Source organism: Salvelinus sp. IW2-2015, linkage group LG13 (assembly GCF_002910315.2).
Source record: "Salvelinus sp. IW2-2015 linkage group LG13, ASM291031v2, whole genome shotgun sequence".
NCBI classification, from domain to species: domain Eukaryota; kingdom Metazoa; phylum Chordata; class Actinopteri; order Salmoniformes; family Salmonidae; genus Salvelinus; species Salvelinus sp. IW2-2015.
Genome location: NC_036853.1, coordinates 42,661,796 through 42,683,175, shown reverse-complemented (window position 1 = coordinate 42,683,175; position 21,380 = coordinate 42,661,796). Strand labels below are relative to the sequence as shown.

Here is a 21,380-nt window from a genome sequence, read left to right as displayed (position 1 = left end):
TAATGGAACCAAGAAATATATAAATATTAGGACGAGCAATGTCGGAGTGGCATTGACTAAAATACAGTAAAATAGAATACAGTTGGGCTGGGCGATATACAGTTGAAGTACACCATAGCCAAATACATTTAAACTCAGTTTTTCACAATTCCTGATATTTAATCCTCGTAAAAATTTGTTAGCATCACCACTTTATTTTAAGAATATGAAATGTCAGATTAATAGTAGAGAGAATGATTTATTTCAGCTTTTATTTCTTTGATCACATTCCCAGTCGATCAGAAGTTTACATTCACTCAATTAGTATTTGATAGCATTGCCTTTCAATTGTTTAACTTGGGTCAAACGTTTTGGGTAGCCTTCCACAAGCTCCCACAATACGTTGGGTGAATTTTGGCCCATTCCTCCTGACAGAGCTGCTGTAACTGAGTCAGGTTTGTAGGCCTCATTGCTCGCACACACTTTTTCAGATCTGCCCACAAATTTTCTGTAGGATTGAGGCCAGGGCTTTGTGATGGCCACTCCAATACCTTGACTTTGTTGTCTTTAAGCCATTTGCCACGACTTTGGAAGTATGCCTGGGGTCATTGTCCATTTGGAAGACCCATTTTCGACCAAGCTTTAACTTCCTGACAGATGTCTTGAGATGTTGCTTCAATATATCCACATAATGCGTGGTCCCATGGTGTTTATACTTGAGTACTATTGTTTCTATAGATGAACGTAGTACCTTCAGGCGTTTGAAATTGCTCCCAAGGATGAACCAGACTTAGGGAGGTCTACAATTCTTTTTCTGAGGTCTTGGCTGATTTCTGTTGATTTTCCCATGATGTCAAGCAAAGAGGGACTGGGTTTGAAGGTAGGCCTTGAAATAGATCCACAGGTACACCTCCAATTGACTCAAATTATGTCAATTAGCCTATCAGAAGCTTCTAAAGCCATGACATAATTTTCTGGAATTTCCAAGCTGTTTAAAGGCACAGTCAACTTAATGTATGTAAACTTCTGACCCACTGGAATTGTGATACAGTGAATTATAAGTGATATAATCTGTCTGTAAACAATTGTTGGAAAGATTACTTGTGTCATGCATAAATTAGATGTCCTAACCGACTTGCCAAAACAAACTATAGTTAACTTCTCTGGGATAGATGGCAGTATTTTCACGTCCGGATGAAAAGCGTGTCCAAAGTAAACTGCCTGCTACTCAGGCCCAGAACCTAAGATATGCATATTATTAGTATATTTGGATAGAAAACACTCTGAAGTTCCTAAAACTGTTTGAGTCATGTCTGTGAGTATAACAGAACTTATTTGGCAGGCGAAACCCCAAGGACAAACCATTCAGATTTCTTTTTTGAGGTCACTCTCTTTTCAATGGGTTTTCATTGGGAATCCAGATTTCTAAGGGACCTTCTTGCAGTTCCTATCACTTCCACTGGATGTCAACAGTCTTTAGAAATTGGTTGAGGTTTTTCCTTTGAGGAATGAAGAAGTAAGACTGTTCAGAATGAGGGTAGAGGGAAGTGTACTCTTTGTTAGAGGCGCGTGACCTGAAAGCACGCTCCACTTTGTTTTCCTCCGGTATTGAACACAGTATATCCCATCTTCAATTTTATCGATTATTTACGTAAAAAAATACCTAAAGTTGTATTACAAAAGTAGTTTGAAATGTTTGGACAAAGCTTACAGGTAACTTTTGAGATATTTTGTAGTCACGTTGCGCAAGTTGGAACCAGTGTTTTTCTGGATCAAACGCGCCAAATAAATGGACATTTTGGATGTATATCGACGGAATTAATCGAACAAAAGGACCATTTGTGATGTTTATGGGACATATTGGAGTGCCAACAGAAGAAGCTCGTCAAAGGTAAGGCATGAATTATATTTTTATTTCTGCGTTTTGTGTCGCGCCTGGAGGGTTGAAATATGGTCTCTGTTTGTTTGCTTGGGTGCTATCCTCAGATAATAGCATCGTTTGCTTTCGACGGTAAAGCATTTTTTAAATCTGACACATTGGCTGGATTCACAACAAGTGTAGCTTTAATTTGGTAGATTGAATGTGTGATTTCATCAAAGTTACATTTTATAGTCATTTATTTTGAATTTGGCGCTCTGCATTTTCACTGGATGTTGGCCAGTTGGGACGCTTGCGTCCCACATATCCCAGAGAGGTTAACAAGAAATTTGTGGAGTGGTTGAAAAATGAGTTAATGACTCCAACCTAAGTGTATGTAAACTTCTGACTTCAACTGTATATCGTGAGACGATAGAAAAATGTCTATCGTTTCATATTATGCTCTATCGTTTATTTCAATGTGTCGCAAATCACATTCTTTACGGCAATATTTTGTGTCAATTGAACAATGCTTTGCAGAAATTTGCAACACAAACAAACATGGAGGAGAGTGAACATGACACAGAGCATGGAGACATGGAGCTCGTACTTAAAAGAGGGGCTACTTCGGTCGCATGGACTTGGTTTGGGTATGAAAAGTCTGACACGGACCAGAAAACCACCCTCTGAAAAATATTACGCAGGCCGGTAACCGACAACAGGCTCAAACACCACTAACTTCTTACCACCTACGCAAGAATCATGTGAAACTGTACGGAGAGTCTATGGATGACACCCCAAAAAGTACAGTCAAGTGCTCAATACAAACCCCCGACTCAGACGTTGCAAGAGGCTTTTGCCCGCGGCACACCATATGGCAAAGAATCACGAAGATGGAATGAGATAACAGCTGCCGTTACAACTTACATCTGCAAAGACATGGCCCCAATTTACACGGTCGAGAAACGGGGGTTTCGTGAGTTGCTGCTAACACTCGACCCAATGTACCAAATGCAAATTGATATGTGACACGTATTAATGCCAAACTGGCAAGCCCAGGCAAGGATGTTTCGGACTAGCTGATCCGTCACAATACATATGAGATGAGTAAAGCAGTATGTAAACATTATTAAAGTGACTAGTGTTCCATTAATAAAGGGGTCAGTGATTCCATGTCTATGTATATAGGGCAGCAGCCTCTAAGGTGCAGTGTTGAGTAACAGGGTGTTAGCCTTGAGATAGAAGCTGTTTTTCAGTCTCTTGGTCCCAGCTTTGATGCACCTGAACTGACCTCGCCGTCTGGATGATAGCGGGGTGAACAGGCCATGGCTCGGGTGGTTGATGTTCTTGATGATCTTTTTGGCCTTCCTGTGACATCGGGTGCTGTAGGTGTTCTGGAGGGCCGGCAGTGTGTCCCTGGTGATGAGATGGGCAGACCGCACCACCCTCTGGACCATCACAGAAGCTCCTTTGTGCATGATTTCTCTATTCTACTACATAATTGAACAATCGTATACGTCCACTACTTTGATACGCATCAGTAGGGATTAAGAAGTAGGGATACACCACTGGCCCTTTGTGTTTAACAAAAAGTGCACTCTCCTACATGAGTGCGCTGGTATTACGGTTGCTGTCCTTTCAGAATCACAAACCTGTCACACACTGAAGGCCTATAGGTTCGCCACTGCGCAAACATGTCTATAATAGATATAAAGGCTGTTAAGATACCGTATTTTTTTTTTTACTGCGCTGGTCTCGGCAAGAAGTTATGAGTCCTCACTGTCCGAGAGCGAGTCAAGACCAAGTACAAATGTATCCGACACCGAGACAAGACCGAGACACTCAATATGTGATCTCGAAACTGAACTGTTAGTAGGTGCCAGTTGCACAGGTTTGTGTCAAGAACTGCAATGCTGCTGGGTTTTTCACGCTAAACAGTTTCCCATGTGTATCAAGAATGGTCAACCACCCAATGGACATCCAGCCAACTTGACACAACTGTGGAAAGCATTGGAGTCCAACATGGGCCAGCATCCCYGTGGAACGCTTTCGACACCTTGTAAAGACAATGCCCCAACGAACTGAGGCTATTCTGAGGGTGGGGTGGGGGGCTATGAGTCTATTCTTGATGTTTCGTACACTCAAGTCCCCTATAATGGGGGGACTACATACATTGCTGTAATTTCTAAAAGGTTCAACTAATATGGATGGAAATACCCTCAATTAAAACTGACAGTCTGCACTTTAACATCATAAACATTGTATAATTTCAAAACAACAAAATGTGTCACTGTCCCAATACTTTTGGAGCTCACTGTAAGTAATGCCTGCCTTCAATTTAGGGTTTTAATTAAATAAAATGAGTGCCTGCTGGTCTAGCAGGTAACGCCACTGCCTGCACCACATATACACCACCCCAGTGTGGGTACGAATCCCAGCCCAATCGCTAGTCTCCCCACTCATTTAGTGCTGTTTCAGTCTGAATAAAATGAAAATAACAAAATAATTATCAAATCAAATGTAAATCCCATCACCCACCTGGCAGGCATTTCAAAGTGGAGGATGTCCTTGACCTTGGAAAGCATGTACTTGTTCAACTCTTTGGGAAGGTTTCCGATGGACAGGAGCACATTCTTCACCTCCATGTATGAGGGGTTGCTGCTAAAGACGACGTCTGCGGCTGCTGCCCTCACATTCTTCTCGTAGACCCGGCGGTTCTGGTGGTACACTCGGTTCACCGTCTGCTTCACCTGAAATGGAGTGAGGCACGACAACAGTTTAAAAGATCAGTTTGGTGGCCAGGCTGGTCTAGCGCGGGCACACATCTATGATGTTGGCATAAGTTTGAACCCGACCTACTGCCCATTAACACAACTTCTCTCTATAGTTCCGCACTGCTATCATCCTTTCAATAAAATCTGAAAATACACACATATACATACAGTCGTGGCCAAAAGTTTTGAGAATGACACAAATATTAATTTTCACAAAGTCTGCTGCCTCAGTTTGTATGATGGCAATTTGCATATACTCCAGAATGTTATGAAGAGTGATCAGATGAATTGCAATTAATTGCAAAGTCCCTCTTTGCCATGCAAATGAACTAAATCCTCCAAAAACATTTCCACTGCATTTCATTCCTGCCACAAAAGGACCAGCTGACATCATGTCAGTGATTCTCTCGTTAACACAGGTGTGAGTGTTGATGAGCACAAGGCTGGAGATCACTGTCATGCTGATTCAAATCAAATCAAATGTATTTATATAGCCCTTCTTACATCAGCTGATATCTCAAAGTGCTTTATAGAAACCCAGCCTAAAATCCCAAACAGCAAGCAATGCAGGTGTAAAAGCACGGTGGCCAGGAAAAACTCCCTAGAATGGACAAAACCTAGGAAGAAACCTAGAAAGGAACCAGGCTATGAGGGGTGGCCAGTCCTCATGAGTTCAAATAACAGACTGGAAGCTTCAAAAGGAGGGTGGTGCTTGGAATCATTGTTCTTCCTCTCTCAATCATGGTTACCTGCAAGGAAACACGTGCCGTCATTGCTTTGCACAGAAAGGGCTTCACAGGCAAGGATATTGCTGCCAGTAAGATTGCAACCATTTGTCGGCACATCAAGAACTTCAAGGAGAGCGGTTCAATTGTTGTGAAGAAGGCTTCAGGGCGCCCAAGAAAGTCCAGCATGCACCAGGACAGTCTCCTAAAGTTGATTCAGCTGCGGGATCGGGGCACCACCAGTATAGAGCTTGCTCAGGAATGGCAGCAAGCAGGTGTGAGTGCATCTGCATGCACCGTGAGGCGAAGACTTTTGGAGGATGGCCTGGTGTCAAGAAGGGCAGCAAAGAAGCCACTTCTCTCCAGGACAAACATCAGGGAGACACTGATATTCTGCAAAAGGTACAGGGATTGGACTGCTGAGGACTGGGGTAAAGTCATTTTCTCTGATGAATCCCCTTTCCGATTGTTTGGGGCATCCGGAAAAAGCTTGTCCGGAGAAAACAAGGTGAGCGCTACCATCAGTCCTGTGTCATGTCAACAGCAAGAGGCGGGTGGACAAACAAAACCCCACAAATTCTGACAAACTCTAAGCATTGCAAGAATGGGCTGCCATCAGTCAGGATGTGGCCCAGAAGTTAATTGACAACATGCCAGGGCGGATTGCAGAGGTCTTGAAAAAGAAGGGTCAACACTGCAAATATTGACTCTTTGCATCAACCTCAGGTAATTGTTAATAAAAGCCTTTGACACTTATGAAATGCTTGTAATTATACTTCAGTATTCCATAGTAACATCTGACAAAAATATCTAAAGACACTGAAGCAGCAAACTTTGTGAAAATTAATATTTGTGTCATTCTCAAAACTTTTGGCCACGACTGTACACACACAGTGCATTCGGAAAGTATTCAGACCCCTTGATTTTTCCCAGATTTTGTTACATTACAGCCTTACTCTAAAATGGATTTTAATTCTCAGCTATCTACACACAATACCCCATAACGACAAAGCAAAAACAGGTTTCGAAATGTTTGCAAATTTATTTAAAAAATGAGAAATACCTTATTTACTGTACATAAGTATTCAGACCATTTGCAATGAGACTCGCAATTAAGCTCAGGTGCATCGTTTCCATTAATCATCCTTGAGATGTTTCTACAACTTGACAACTTGATTGAGTCCACCTGTGGTAAATTCAACTGATTGGACCTGATTTGGAAAGGCCTGTCTATAGAAGGTCCCATAGTTGACAGTGCATGTCAGAGCAAAAACCAAGCCATGAGGTCGAAGGAATTGCCCGTGGAGCACCCAAACAGGATTGTGTCGAGGCACTGATTGGTGGAAGGGTACCAAAAAAATGTCTGCAGCACTGAAGGTCCCCAAGAACACAGTGGCCTCCATGCCTCCATTCTTAAACGGAAGAAGTTTAGAACCACCAAGACTCTTCCTAGAGCTGGCTGTCCGCCCAGCCAAACTTAGCAATTGTGGGAGAAGGGTCTTGGTCAGGGAGGTGACCAAGAACATGATGGTCAATCTGACAGGGCTCTACAGTTCCTCTGTGGAGATGGGAGAAACTTCCAGAAGGACAATCATCTCTGCAGCCCTCCACCAATCAGACCTTTATAGTAGAGTGGCCAGACGGAAGCCACTCCTCAGTAAAAGGCACATGACAGCCCGCTTGGAGTTGCCAAAAGGCACCCAAAGGACTCTCAGACCATGAGAAACAAGATTATCTGGTTTGATAAAACCAAGATTGAACTCTTCGGCCTGAATGCCAAGCATCACGTCTAGAGGAAAACTGGCACCATCCCTACGGTGAAACATGGTGGTGGCAGCATCATGCTTTGGGGATGTTTTTCAGTGGCAGGGACTGAGAGACTAGTCAGGATCGAGTCAAAGATGAAAGGAGCAAAGTACAGAGATCCTTGATGAAAACCTTTCTCCAGAGCACTCAGGACCTCAGACTTGGGCAAAGGTTGACCCTCCAACAGGACAACCACTTGTTGTGTAAGCACACAGCCAAGACAACGCAGAAGTGGCTTCAGGACAAGCATCTGAATGTCCTTGAGTGCCCAGCCAGAGCCCAGACCCAATCGAACATCTCTGAGACCTGAAAATAGAGACCTGAAAATAGCTGTGCAACGATGCTCCCCATCCAACCTGACAGAGCTTGAGAGGATCTGCAGAGAAAAATGGGAGAAACTCCGCAAATACAGGTGTGCTAAGAGTCACACCCAAGAAGACTTACAGTTGAAGTCGGAAGTTTACATACACCTTAGCCAAATACATTTAAACTCAGTTTTTCACAATTCCTGACATTTAATCCTCGTAAAAATTCCCTGTTTTAGGTCAGTTAGGATCACAACTTTATTTTAAGAATGTGAAATGTCAGAATAATAGTAGAGATAATGATTTATTTCAGCTTTTATTTCTTTCATCACATTCCCAGTCGGTCAGAAGTTGACATACACTCAATTAGTATTTGGTAGCATTGCCTTCAAATTGTTACACTAGGGTCCAATGTTTCAGGTAGCCTTCCACAAGCTTCCCACCATAAGTTGGGTGAATTTTGGCCCATTCCTCCTGACAGAGCTGGTGTAACTGAGTCAGGTTTATAAGCCTCCTTGCTTGCACACGCTTTTTCAGGTCTGACCACACATTTTCTACAGGATTGAGGTCAGGGCTTTGTGATGGCCACTCCAATACCTTGACTTTGCTGTCCTTAAGCCATTTTGCCACAACTTTGGAAGTATGCTTGGGGTCATTGTCCATTTGGAAGACCCATTTGCGACCAAGCTTTAACTTCCTGACTGATGTCTTGAGATGTTGCTTCAATATATCCACATTATTTTCCTCTCTCATGATGCCATTTAATTTGTGAATTGCACCAGTCCCTCCTGCAGCAAAGCACCCCCACAACATGATGCTGCCACCCCCGTGCTTCACGGTTGGGATGGTGTTCTTCGGCTTGCAAGTCTAGCGTAAAAAATGTGGGAATGTCAAGGGGTCTGAATACTTTCCGAATGCAGTGTACATACAACAGTATATACAGTGCATTTGGAAAGTATACAGACCCCTTGACTTTTTCCACTATTTGTTAAGTTACAGCAAGTGTCCACATACTTTTGGTACTCTCAGTGTATATCGAAATAAGATAAATATATCTAAATATATGGCTCTGGGAATGGCAATCCAGCTTCCCTCATGAATGGTTGTCTGGCTATTCCAATGGCCTCACCTCATCTGTGATGAGGGCGACGTCGTATCTCTGCAGGGCTGTGAGGGAGATGGTGCAGTATGCCCCGACCTCTGACTCAGCATATTTGGAAAACAGGGGAATGGCCTCGGGCAGCAGGGAGTTCTTCAGCGCTAGCAGGTACATCTGAACGTCTGACTCCACCTGCGTACTGTCGGGACCTTCCAGAATCATCTTCTTCACCTCAACCACAGTCTGCGTTGGACATCGGACAAAAACACACACAATAAATCAGCCATTGTATAGTTCCATTTAAGAAATTGTGACTTTCTTTGGTGCATTTCACAACGGGATCATAGAGGGATAATTTCTGTATATTTTCAAACTATCAGACACAGCTACCTCTCACTACTGTTTCACTTCACTATTCCAGTCTGGCATTCCAATAGAGTCACACTTGGCTCAGTTAAAAAAGTCAAATCAGTATTATCTTTGTTGAATATGATTCAATTGCTTAAAAAGGGACATTTAAACACATTTTACTTCATATTCATCGAGACAATGCCTACTCATAGTTGGTTAAAATCATATGATGCACAACAAGATGACGTCATCGGAAACACTTATATTCATCCATCTTTTGAACTATGAAACATAGGAAAACGCCATTTTCACATTTGATGACGTTGGGGTGATGCTTGATATTATTAATATTTAGTAAAAAGTATGTTTTAATCCCTTTAAGAATGACTTTTGTACAACTCCCCTCATTACAGACACGGGCTAAACATATTTGATAACTTTACTCACTGGTAGCTCGCAACCTCTTTTTTGACAGAGTTTGTGCACAATGGCACCCATGATGATCACCACCGATTCTTTGATGTCTTTACTGCCAATCTTGCCCTTTGAAATGTCCTGAAAAACAATGTGTCATTATCATCATATGATTTATCATCATACAGTACCCCAAAAAACATGATTTTAAATAAAATTGCAATTTTGGAAGTCATTAGAGAGTAGGTACAAAATCTAAGGGAAGTAGAAACAACTGCCCCACAAATAATGTTATGTGTTATTTCCTTTAACGCAACACAGGACATAGTCAGACAGCCACAGAAATGCTACAATCAACAATGTCATGAAGGGTGCATTGAGAGCGCTGGGTCGTGATCAGTATGGAGAAAACATTTTCAAACGGCAAGGTTGAAAAATATTTACAGTACCAGTCAAAAGTTTGGACACCTACTCATTCAATTTAAAAAAAACTACATTGTAGAATAATAGTGAAGACATCCCAACTCCGAAATTACATTATTCCATACATGTTGTAACCAGAAAAAAGTGTTAAACAAATCAAAACATATTTTATATTTAAGATTCTTCAAAGTATCCACCCTTTGCCTTGATGACAGCTTTGCACACTGTTGGCATTCTCTTAACCAGCTTCATGAGGTAGTAACCTGGAATGTATTACAATTAACAGGTGTGCCTTGTTAAAAGTTAATTTGTGGATTTTCTTTCCCTTCTTAATGTGTTTGAGCCAATCAGTTGTGTTGTGATAAGGTAGGGGTGGTATACAGAAGATAGCCCTATTTGGTAAAAGACCAAGTCCATATTATGGCAAGAACAGCTCAAATAAGCAAAGAGAAATGACAGTCCATCATTACTTTAAGACATGAAGGTCAGTCAATCCAGAACATTTCAAGAACTTTGAAAGTTTCTTCAAGTGCAGTCGCAAAAACCATCAAGCGCTATGATGAAACTGGCTCTCATGAGGATTGCCACAGGAAATGAAGACCCAGAGCTCCCTCTGCTGCAGAGGATAAATTCCTTAGTGTTACCAGCCTCAGAAATTGCAACCCAAATAAATGCTTCACAGAGTTCAAGTAACAGACACATCAACATCAACCGTTCAGAGGAGAGTGAGTGAATCAGGCCTTCATGGTTGAATTGCTGCAAAGAAACCACTACTAAAGAACACCAATAAGAAGAAAATACTTGCTTGGGGCAAGAAACACAAGCAATGGACATTAGACTTGTGGAAATCTGTCCTTTGGTCTGATGATTCCAAATTTGAGATTTTTGGTTCCAACCGCTGTGTCTTTGTGAGACACTGAGTAAGTGAATGGATGATCTTCGCATGTGTAGTTCTCACAGTGAAGCGTGGAGGAGGTGGTGTGATGTGTGGGGGTGCTTTGTTGGTGACACTGTCGGTGATTTAGTTAGAATTCAAGGCGCACTTAACCAGCATGGCTACCACATCATTCTGCAGCGATATGCCAACCCACCTCATTTGCGCCTAGTGGGACTATCATTTGTTTTTCAACAGGACAATGACCCAACACACCTCCAGGCTGTGTAAGGGCTATTTGATCAAGAAGGAGAGTGATGGAGTGCTGCATCAGATAACCTGGCCTCCACAATCACCCGACCTCAACCCAAGTGCTCAGCATTTGTGGGAACTCCTTCAAGACCGTCGGAAAAGCATTCCAGGTGAAGCTGGTTGAGAGAATGCCAAGAGTGTGCAAAGCTGTCATCAAGGCAAAGGGTGGCTACTTTGAAGAATCTCAAATATAAAATAGATTTTGATTTGTTTAACACTTTTTTGGTTACTACATGATTCCATATGTGTAATTTTAGTTTCGATGTCTTCACTATTAATCAACAATGTAGAAAATAGTCAAAATAAAGAAAAACCCTTGAAGTAGTAGGTGTCCAAACATTTGACTGGTACTGTATATATAATAAATAAATGTACCAACATTTTCACTTGACCCCCCCCTCCTTCTAGCTCTGACTCTATTGATAGCTATTGAGGAAATATTTACTTTCTATGCCTGTGATATGTGGTTGTCCCACCTAGCTATCTTAAGATGAACGCACTAACTGTAGGTCGCTCTGGATAAGAGCATCTGCTAAATGACTAAAATGTAAAGTTGTAAAACATTGTGCTAATGTTCTTACTGAATATTGCCCTGATGATGAACAAAGTACCAGTCTTTCAAACCAGAAAAAAATGGATATGTAAAAAACACAGTAAGTCAATGATTTTCACTGGGAGCCGTGCGTTGGGGGAGGGTACAGTGTTGTGTTGCGCTGTCCGTCAGAAGTCACAATGATGCATTTTGGGGCTCCCGAGTGGCGCAGAGGTCTAAGGCACTGCATCTCAGTGCAAGATGCATCACTGCAGTCCTGGTTCCTATCCAGGCTGCATCACTCCCTATGGGAGTCCCATAGGGCGGCGCACAATTGGCCCATTGTCTGGGTTTGGCTGGGGTAGGCCGTCATTGTAAATAAGAATTAGTTCTTAACTGACTTGCCTAGGGGGGGGGGGTCAAGTGCAAGTGTTAGTACATTTATTTAAATAAATAAAAAAATCTGTCTAACCAATTGAAAACATTGAACTGACTTTTTACCAAACTATTTCTCCCCATCATGCTGTGTTGGACATGATTTTAATTTATTTTGATTTGAAGGCACCCTAAGATGTAGAGTTTGAGCAAGAGGCAGCCATTGGCCACTCACCACCAAAGCCTGGAGCATTCTCTCGTTGGGGTGCGAGGAAAAGCCACAGGCATACAGGAACCTCTCCTGCAGTACCAGGCCTTTGGGGTCGGCAAAGTTGAGGAACTGCAGCATGGCGTCCAAGGAGTCGGGCGTCTGGGACGAGGTCACGGCGTCCACCACCTGAGGTCTGCAGACCCCAAGAGAGTTGGAGAGAGGCGGTGAGTCAGACGTCATATCTAAAATGGCACCATATTCCCTATATAGTTAACTATGTGGCTCTGGCCAAAAGAAATATGGAGCGAGAGACAGACAGCAAGGAAACGGGGTGAGTAGTCTCTACATCTCATAAGAAAGCATCAAAGCCTGAGAGAGAGAGAAAAAAAGACACATACAGAAAAAGAGGAGAAAATGAGAGATCGAGAAGAGAAAGAGCGATAGAAGAGAAGTGAAAATAAAGAGAAAACAAGAGGAGAGCTAGAGAAAGAGGCAGACAGGAAGAGAATGAAAAGGAGGGAGAGAGAGACAGAGAGGTGGGAAAGTGCTAGGGATTACAGGGCAGTCTTGCTGGAGCGCTTCAGCACTTGGAGGATCTCGTCCTTGGAGGCTTTCCTTATGCTCTGGATGAGAGCCAGGAAGCTTCGGGGAGCGATGGCCTTAGACAAGCTATCTGGTTCAAACTGCTTCTGGACTGCTTGCCAGTGCTCAAACAGCTAGTGGGACGGGCAGAGAAAAGGAAAAGAAAAATAGTAATGTCTTAATTAAATGTTTGGTCGGCAAGGACATGTATCGACAGTGTGGTATAGTGTTGGTAAATGCAGACTACTAATAAGGGCAGCTTTTCACACTATTGTAACACCCCGTACTCTGATAATTTAATTCTAGCACCATTCCAGCAATCAACCAGGCCAGCATAGTTTTGACCTGCTCTGCCCTTTTTAATTATTCTTTAGCAATGAGTAATTTTTTAAGCATTTGTTTTGGCACTCAATACCATCAATGTAAAAGCTGAATTGAAGATAGGTTATATTGGAACCTTTCAGAGGAAAAAGTCAGTGTCCAAGGTTGACAACAACCTGAAGCAATTTCTTTGCTTTATTGCTTCTCACAACCACTCACTGATTGACAGCCCTTGCATTGGGATTTGACCTTCTCAGCTGCCACACCAACAGCAAACAATTTCTCATCAAGTGATTTGACAACACTGGCGACATTCTTCCCCGCAGCCTCAAACAGCCCAGTCTCAATTGCTACCAGCGTCAAGCTTTGCCTGAGGACAACATAAACGAACAAATCCATCAATCAGTTTCTGTTCCTTGCTATTGATGTTCTCAGAAAGCCTATTCAATCAATAAGTGAAAAAACAACATTACTTTCACAATGAAAAATGCATGTGTTGAATTAATGTAGTAAACAAAAGAAGAAGAAAATAAACTATTGCCTCAAAGTTTACAGGATATTTCTTTCACCATTAACATTCCATTTGACTCCCTTGTGTCTTATTTTTCTTAAAACTGCATTGTTGGTTAAGGACTTGTAAGTGAGAATTTCATGGTAAGGTCTACAACTGTTGTATTCGGCACATGTGACAAATAACATTTGATTTGTGCCAACCTTACCTGGACACTATTTTAGCAGCGGTGGTGCGGCGTGCATTGACTGCTAAAATGTGAGTCTCCTTGGCTATGGCTGACTTAATGAAGCCATCCTCCAGGGTGAAAACAGTGACAGAGCTGGACTCCCCACTCACGCCCAGGACCTCAATGTAGGTGGTGAAGCCGGTCTCTGCGGTCTTGCAGGTCTCCAAAGCCTTGGTCCTTGTCACCTGGCCCTGGGCAGCCTTATACTCTACCGTACACCTCCCGGACACGTCATTCTGTTCCCAGACCAGACAGATCAGTCAGCCAACCAAATACTCATACAGAAAACCATTGAAAAACAGTTTTAAGCAATTGTTTGAATGATTTACATTGAGAATTCATTGGAAACTTACAACTGTGATTTTGGTCAAATTGTATTTTACAGTGCATTATTTAGTTTTTTWKTTTTTTTTTTGATGACATGATAAAATGGCAATTACATGAGTATCCACTTATAATTACTTTTTTGGTTTCTCTAGGAATCATTGAAACAAAAATCATAAATAAAATCAATTTGGTGGTTACCAATTGAGTTTGTTAAAAATTACTCAAAAGTAATTTCTCTTAGTAAGTGCCTGCTAAAATAGGACTGTAGAGTAAAACATTTGAATGTTTCCATGATTACCTGTAACTGTATATGTATTGGATCTCATTTACCTCTATGACCTTCCCAGATCTGCATTGCACCTGTAGCAGGCTGGCCACACCCCTCTTCAAGTTCTTAATGGAAGCAGGCTCCGCCTTATAGCAGTAAAAGCTGCTCACCTGAAACAGAGGAATGGAACAACAAACAAGTCAATACGATACGAAAGTGACTTCTTATTTGCTGAAAGTGTGCATAGTAACAATGCACTAGAGTCAAATGACAGGGAACAGTGAAATTAACTGTAGTTTTCTCAGATTAACATTATCTAAGTGCCTCAGATAATGATGAGATGTCAACAAATGGAAAAGGGTCTGACTACATAGGGTCTGACTGTGAACTTCATCTTGAGGGTGTTCCTTGCGAGGGAGTTCCTTTTTTCTTGGCAAGGTATGCACATGGCATGAGCAGGGGCCAATATGAGTGCCATTTTCTTGTCAAGGAATGCCCACGGCAAGGAACGCAACCCAAGACAAATTCTACAGTCAGACACTATCAACCTATCTCTTATTCACTTTCCCAGCATAACTCAACTCAGGGCATCATACTGTAAATCACACTTTGAGGCTTAGATTAAATGACTAGATTGATTAGGCTTTATTTACTATATTTGTTAAAGACTATAACCTTCTTTAACCTTATTTGTCCATATTCAGCCTTTATCAACTCAAGAGATAGAAAGCTTTATTTGAAAAACCATGTCTAACATTGCAGAGATTGCAGAAAAATAAAATACAGAAGTACAAAGGTTGCAGACAATAGATCACATTGTAGTAAAAACAAACACGTCACCCTAAGGTCACCATTATCACAAAAGTTTCTAAATCTTGTCACTCGTTCATTATCTTACACTCACCGGACAGTTTATTAGGTACACCACCCTGTACACGAAAATGGATGGCTCCTACAGACAGTGAGTCACGTGGCTTGTAATATGAAGCGGGCAGACAGGCATCAAGGCATTCAGTTACTGTTCGATTGAACATTAGAATAGGCAAAACAAGTGACCTAAGCATCTTTGAGCATGGTATTCTGGGTTTTTCATGCACGACTGTCTAGGTTTACAGAGAATGGTGCGACAAACAAAAACATCCAGTCAACGGCAGTCCTGTGGGCGAAAACAGCTTGTTGATGAGAATGGGCCAAGGAGAATGGCATGAATCATGCAAGCTAACAGACGTCAAATCTGCATCAACTGTGTGATGCCATCTCGTCAGCATGTGAAACGCAAAGGGGGGGGGGGGGGATCCAACTCGGTAGTAGATGGTTGTATCTAATAAACTGTCTGGTGAGTGCATGTAATCACTTATTATAGTTTGTAATACTATGAGATACATTTAGTTTCAATATGTACAGTCCAGTGCTAAATTGTTACTATTTTCATAACAGATTTAGCTTATCACAATGCATTCAACAGGACATTTACTGATCAACTGGTTCACCTATGCACCTCACCCTGTCTGTGTTATCAAGGAACGGGACCCCTTTGCCACGCCAATGACCCCACACTTGTCTCCCGTGGGATCTGATAACCGGACGGCCGGCAATCTGAAGGATTGACCTTTGCACATACACACCATCTGTCTGGTATTTCCCCTTCCAGCGTCACCACACTAACACATTGCCATTTACTGCTCCATTAATAGTCCTCGGAAATATGGATGTCGTCAAGGATGCTCCGGAAATGGCTCCCATGCTAGATTAAGTATTTCTTATCTTAACTGATTGTAGTAAAAGTGATGGTTGATATAGAAATACATGTAAAATTGCACAATACTTTTATGACCATTGACCTATGAAGACATAACAGCAAAAGTACTACAATGATAGAAAAATAGATATTTGTAGTATATCTAGTATACTTCTGGTAATAATTAATTAAACTACCTACACATTTTACTACATCTACCTATGGCAGATAATCTCCACTACAATATACCCAAAGTACATTCATGTTCCTAGTAACTGCCTTAAATTCAATCAATAATTTTGCATCGATAAAAACATACAGTAACACTTTACTTAGCGCCTGCAGGTATAATGCATTATGATCAGTTCTAATTATTTTTTAGACCTGTTATGAGCATGAATGAGCCCCTTTATAATGTCTAATAACTGTTTGTTTCCATAGATACAAACCAACATCCACAGCTCTTACCTTTCCGTTTTTCAGGTGCACCATGAACGGCCTTTCCAGTGCTGCCAGCTTCTTCTCTCCGAGAAGGCTTTGCGTTGTTGCGCCCTGGAATATGTTCTTCTTGGCTGAGCGTGGGGCCACATTTTCTATCTTCACATTTGAGATCTGTGGATGGGAATGGAAGAGCTTGTTAGATGATCTGGAGGACAAGGAGGCATGTTGGCACTTTTGAGATGACTGCTTTTGGGCCAGGCACGTACAATTAAGCACAACTTAAGTGTAACAGAATTCAAATACTATTTGAACCCAGGCCTTTTTAAATATAATTTAAAAAACAGACTCCCTGAGGGGCCTGTCTGAGAACTTAAGTACTATTTTTACACAATCAGACCAGGCATTTTTTCTATTTGTGCCAATTACAGGGGACATTAAGAACCTCTTTCCCAGGACCACTTTCCCAGGATCATATCAATATGTGGTTGAGTTTCCTTTCCTTTCACATTGTAAACAATATTTTGCATGTATAAACTCCAACATGTACCCTCCCAAAACAAGAGGTGTTTTCCCCAAAAATATTTAATATCCCAGGGAAACATGTAACCAGGTTTGACAAAAACTGTCTCTGTCTGACCCTGAATGAATCTTAAATCAACCCCTACCCCCTACTCACTGCCTTCTCTGCGTTTGTGTAGATCTGAAAAGACTGGATAGGTCTAAGTGTTATAGTGAAAATTCCAACTAGGCTATCATTTGGCGAGGTAGGGTTACTGCCATAAAGCAGTTACACATATCCAATACTCTCAGATCTATATATGGTCTAGGGGCTGGGGTTTTAGCGGTGGATTTGGGATTCAGGTTAATCTATCCAACATACATTTAAGTCATTTAGCAGACATTCTTATCCAGAGCGACTTACAGTTAGTGCAGTGGTCGCCAACCGGTCGATCGCGATCAATCTTCAAGGCATTCCATATCATTCACCAAATATTTATGTAGAAAAGCCAACGAACAATAAAGGCTTGCGCTCCTTTTTAAAAATCGTGTTGCGCTGTTGCCGGTAGGTGCACTTGATTCAAAAGCCCTGCACACCGGGTAGGAAAGTGTTCCCATGAGACAAACTCCGCCTATCCGGCAAATCTGTGACTAAATCGAGTGCACCTACTGCGCTGCCCAATCGGATAGCTCAAATCACAGTGGCTACAGAGCTTCCATGACCCTGGCCACAGCCACGTTTAATAGGCTACTAGCCTATGTAAGATTTAATAACTTTTAAAACCATGACCACAGAGAGACTCAACGAATACAGCTGTTTTTATAAGTGAGTTCATGTTCAAGTTTATATTCAGCACTGTCACTGTTTTTATTCAACACTATTACAAAACGCGCTTCTCCGTACTTCCGCTCGGGCTGCAGCTGCAATGAATGAGTAGCCAAGTATCGATAGCCCTGCGTTTTATTATTATTAGCAGCTCGTCGTGTCGATTTTAATATTAAGGAATATTTAACTTTCTCTGGTCATAGGAACAACATGAATTTGTGCATGAGGCAGATGCGGTGCGACTCGAGTTTCGCCATCAGGTGGAAGACGGTGTCCCCTCTCACTGGTCAGTCTCACTGCAGGAAAGGAAGGAGAGCAGGGACCGTGAGAGGCGGTTGGGAAAAATCGTTTTGAACTCGGAATTCCAAGTCGGAAACCCGGGCATCTTTCTAGAGCTCCGACTTTTCGACCTGAAGATCACTGACGTCGTGATTTGATCTCGTTGACCATCAGATGCAGGTACCATCAGTCCAGTACATTTTCCCTCAATGTAGCTATCAGCAAAGTCAGGGTCAGGGTGAGGAGGTGGTGCTGTGCGATTATTTACCACCAGTTGTATGAGCTGGTCGTCCTTGCTGCTGGGGTCTCTCCACACTAAATTGACATTCACGTCACTGGAGATCCTATAGCCGGCACTGCCATCTTTTGACCCCTTGGCCCTGTCCACCAGCACCTCCGTGGTGTAGCTGAATTTGTACAACCGGTCATGGTTCAGCCTGGGTCCAGCAGCACCAGCACCTGAAACAACAAGAGGGGGCATGCTGGAATCACAGCGTAATATCAAAACTCACAGTGATATGAGTGACTTAGGGCAGGGGTTCTCAGTCTGTTTTCTTTTTGAGCCCCACTAGGCCTTTTCAAACTGCATTCTCTTAGCCCAGGGCTATCCTTAACCCTGGGTTAAAATTAGCCCAGGGCCAGTTTAACATCCGTTTACACAAGAATTTGATAACCCTGGCTAGTTGAAACCAACTGTCACTTTTCTGGAGTAGAATATTCCTGTGTCACTTTTCTGGAGTCAATTGGGTGACAACCCAGGGTGTTTGCACTAGGCTAAGAGCAGTTGGAACATGGCTACTGAGACCCTGAGGACCCCAAATGATTGGGAGTCACTTAGACCAGGTGTTTCTCTATATAAATATCAAGGTCTTTCATCAGTAACTGCACAATGTCAGTAAGCTGATTAACACTAAAGGGCCCTCACTGCTGAGTGAGATGTCTGTCAAAACAACTCCTAAACAAAATAGTTGGTATATACCATTAAGCAGTGATTGAATGAAGGTATTTTCCTCAGCAGTCAATTACTTCCCTTTGTATGTCAATCATTACAAAAAAGGCTTGAGTTCAGATTGGAGGAATGAATTACTCTGTTAGATTTGTAATGTCTTGGCTAGGCAACAATTAACCGTTTAACCATTACACACGTTACCTAGTCCCCTGGCTAATTGCTACTGGTTCGACAGAGAAAGATCAGGCAGGTGGATGAGACTGTGACACATGTAAAACTATGTGTAGCTTTGGGCAAAATACTTCCAAAAATCTTATCCTCTGTAGCAGATTATTTCCAACAGACAGTAATATGTATACATCCTGGATTCAGAAGGTGAGAAGGTGAGCCCTTCATGGTGGTGCAATTGCAGCTTGTAATATTGTGTCATTATTACGAGAACCCTTGTAAACTAAACCTACGATGATCTACGTTTCTGATGGACACAATCAACACTGGAGACAGTGAACGTTGTGGGTGGACTACTAAAGTTCTCTATTGCTCTAATACAGTGTATCATTCCAAAAGAAGTGACATTAGGCCACGAGTCAAGACTGACGTGTCACTTTCGAGTTGCTTCACCAACTGCTGAATCAAACATACAAACCTTGCAGGTTGCCTCAAATGTTTAGGGGACTAATTACTATTGGTTGTGTATTTAAATGTTTATTTAACTAGGCAAGTCAGTTATGAAACAAATTCTTATTTACAATGACGACCTACCCCGGCCAAATCTTAACAACGCTGGGCCAATTGTGCGCCGCCCTATGGGACTCCCAATCACGGCCACATGTGATACAACCTGGAATCGAACCAGAGTCTGTAGTGATTCCTCTAGCACTGAGATGCAGCGCCTTAGACCACTGCGCCACTCAGGAGCCCACATTACATCACCAGGAAACTCTATTTAACTATTGAATTTAGGAACAAACATGTTTTGTGAATTTGTCCATCTCCAGCGAAAGTGATTTGTTGGTTTCTTGGCTGTTGCAAGACCATTCAAAGGTTTTATGACAGAAGTTCCAAGGTCACTGACTATAGGCCTAGAGCCCAACTCCTAAAATACTCTCTAAGCAAATCACAAACCAACACAATATAAAACAACATATTCATCACACATATCGGTACATGAAAAAAAACAATAACTCACCTCTATTAGAAGCAGAAAATGAAGATGTCATGCAGAGCAAAAGCACAAAGAGAGCTAACATTTTGCACTAAATTAGGAGCAAGAAGGTGATTGCAGGTAAACGTTTACGGAATAGGCGCTCACAGGCCAGAAAGAAAGGCTCAGCTACCCGAAGCTACTCAAATTATGTTAAACGATGTGGAGGGCAGAATCCAAACTCCACGCTCAAGAACTAAGTACGAGATAAAGAGCAAATCATTAACTTGTAGAGCTGAGTTTTGACAATCCCTTCAAATATCGATAAGTGCAATGCCCACTGTCGCCGGGGGATACGGGAGCAGTTAATTTACGTTACGACACCCAATGATCGGATGATAGGCTTATCAACAGCGCATGCACAAATGCGAATTGATATCTATGTTTCGTCCTCAAGCAGTAGCCCATCATGCTAAAATCAGCGAGACAATTACATATAGGCTAAAACAGTAGTTTCACAGCAGTAGCGATACTTCCGAATTCTTCCAAACTTTAAGAAACAAGTTTAAAACAATAAAACTCTACATTTACAAAGTACGTCTAAAGGGGTTAAAACAATGGTGACATTTACCCCTCGGTAGTGAGACGGCGTCAATTTGAGATTGAACCTTTCACCTAATTTTGCATGTCGGTAATAAACAGATTGACATTGTTGCACACACGGTTGAAGGAAATTGACTATACACGTCACACTATAACGGCCAGCATATGAGCCAATGGTAAGTATTTGGCTTTCTGCGGTGTTTGTGTGCGGTTTGGGGGAATTTGTAAGCACCAACTTGAGGTCAGTTTTGCGTTTCCCCACTCTAATGGTAAGGATGGATGTGGGGACATGTGGGGAGGGGACGCGGACTGATCCGTGACCTGTGACCCCCCATTCCCATCAGGGACAAATTTATCTGGGTTTACATTATAGATGATTCATATCTTTGATTACATTGCGAGTGAAAGGGAAATAACAGTTCTAGAATGTATCAAGCAGTGAAGTAATTTCCTTGACAGTGAAGTCGTTATAATAGTCTTTATTGGAGAATCCTATCTATCTGTATTTTTAGTAGCTCATATTCTTCTACTGATTAACCATATACAAAGTATCTCACACTTCGGAAAGGAATATGGAGGCCTCCTTTCAAGGTGATACTTCTCTGATTAGATCAACTCTGTCATCA

At 42.0% G+C, this 21,380-nt stretch overlaps 1 protein-coding gene across 1 annotated transcript in view; it reads right to left on the bottom strand.

Moving 5' to 3' along the window:
• mttp (microsomal triglyceride transfer protein) overlaps positions 1–20,386 on the bottom strand; it is a 41,409-nt gene extending 21,023 nt beyond the window's left edge. The window contains exons 1-11 of the mRNA XM_023998335.3: positions 20,197–20,386; positions 18,327–18,517; positions 16,483–16,626; positions 14,339–14,446; positions 13,661–13,917; positions 13,161–13,311; positions 12,597–12,754; positions 12,063–12,231; positions 9,345–9,452; positions 8,577–8,789; positions 4,376–4,587 (exon numbers count right to left, since the gene is read on the bottom strand). Coding sequence (XP_023854103.1) covers positions 4,376–4,587; positions 8,577–8,789; positions 9,345–9,452; positions 12,063–12,231; positions 12,597–12,754; positions 13,161–13,311; positions 13,661–13,917; positions 14,339–14,446; positions 16,483–16,626; positions 18,327–18,517; positions 20,197–20,257 — 1,772 coding nt within the window. The 5' untranslated portion in view covers positions 20,258–20,386. The remainder of the gene's footprint in view (positions 1–4,375; positions 4,588–8,576; positions 8,790–9,344; positions 9,453–12,062; positions 12,232–12,596; positions 12,755–13,160; positions 13,312–13,660; positions 13,918–14,338; positions 14,447–16,482; positions 16,627–18,326; positions 18,518–20,196) is intronic.
• Between the last annotated feature and the right edge of the window lie 994 nt (positions 20,387–21,380).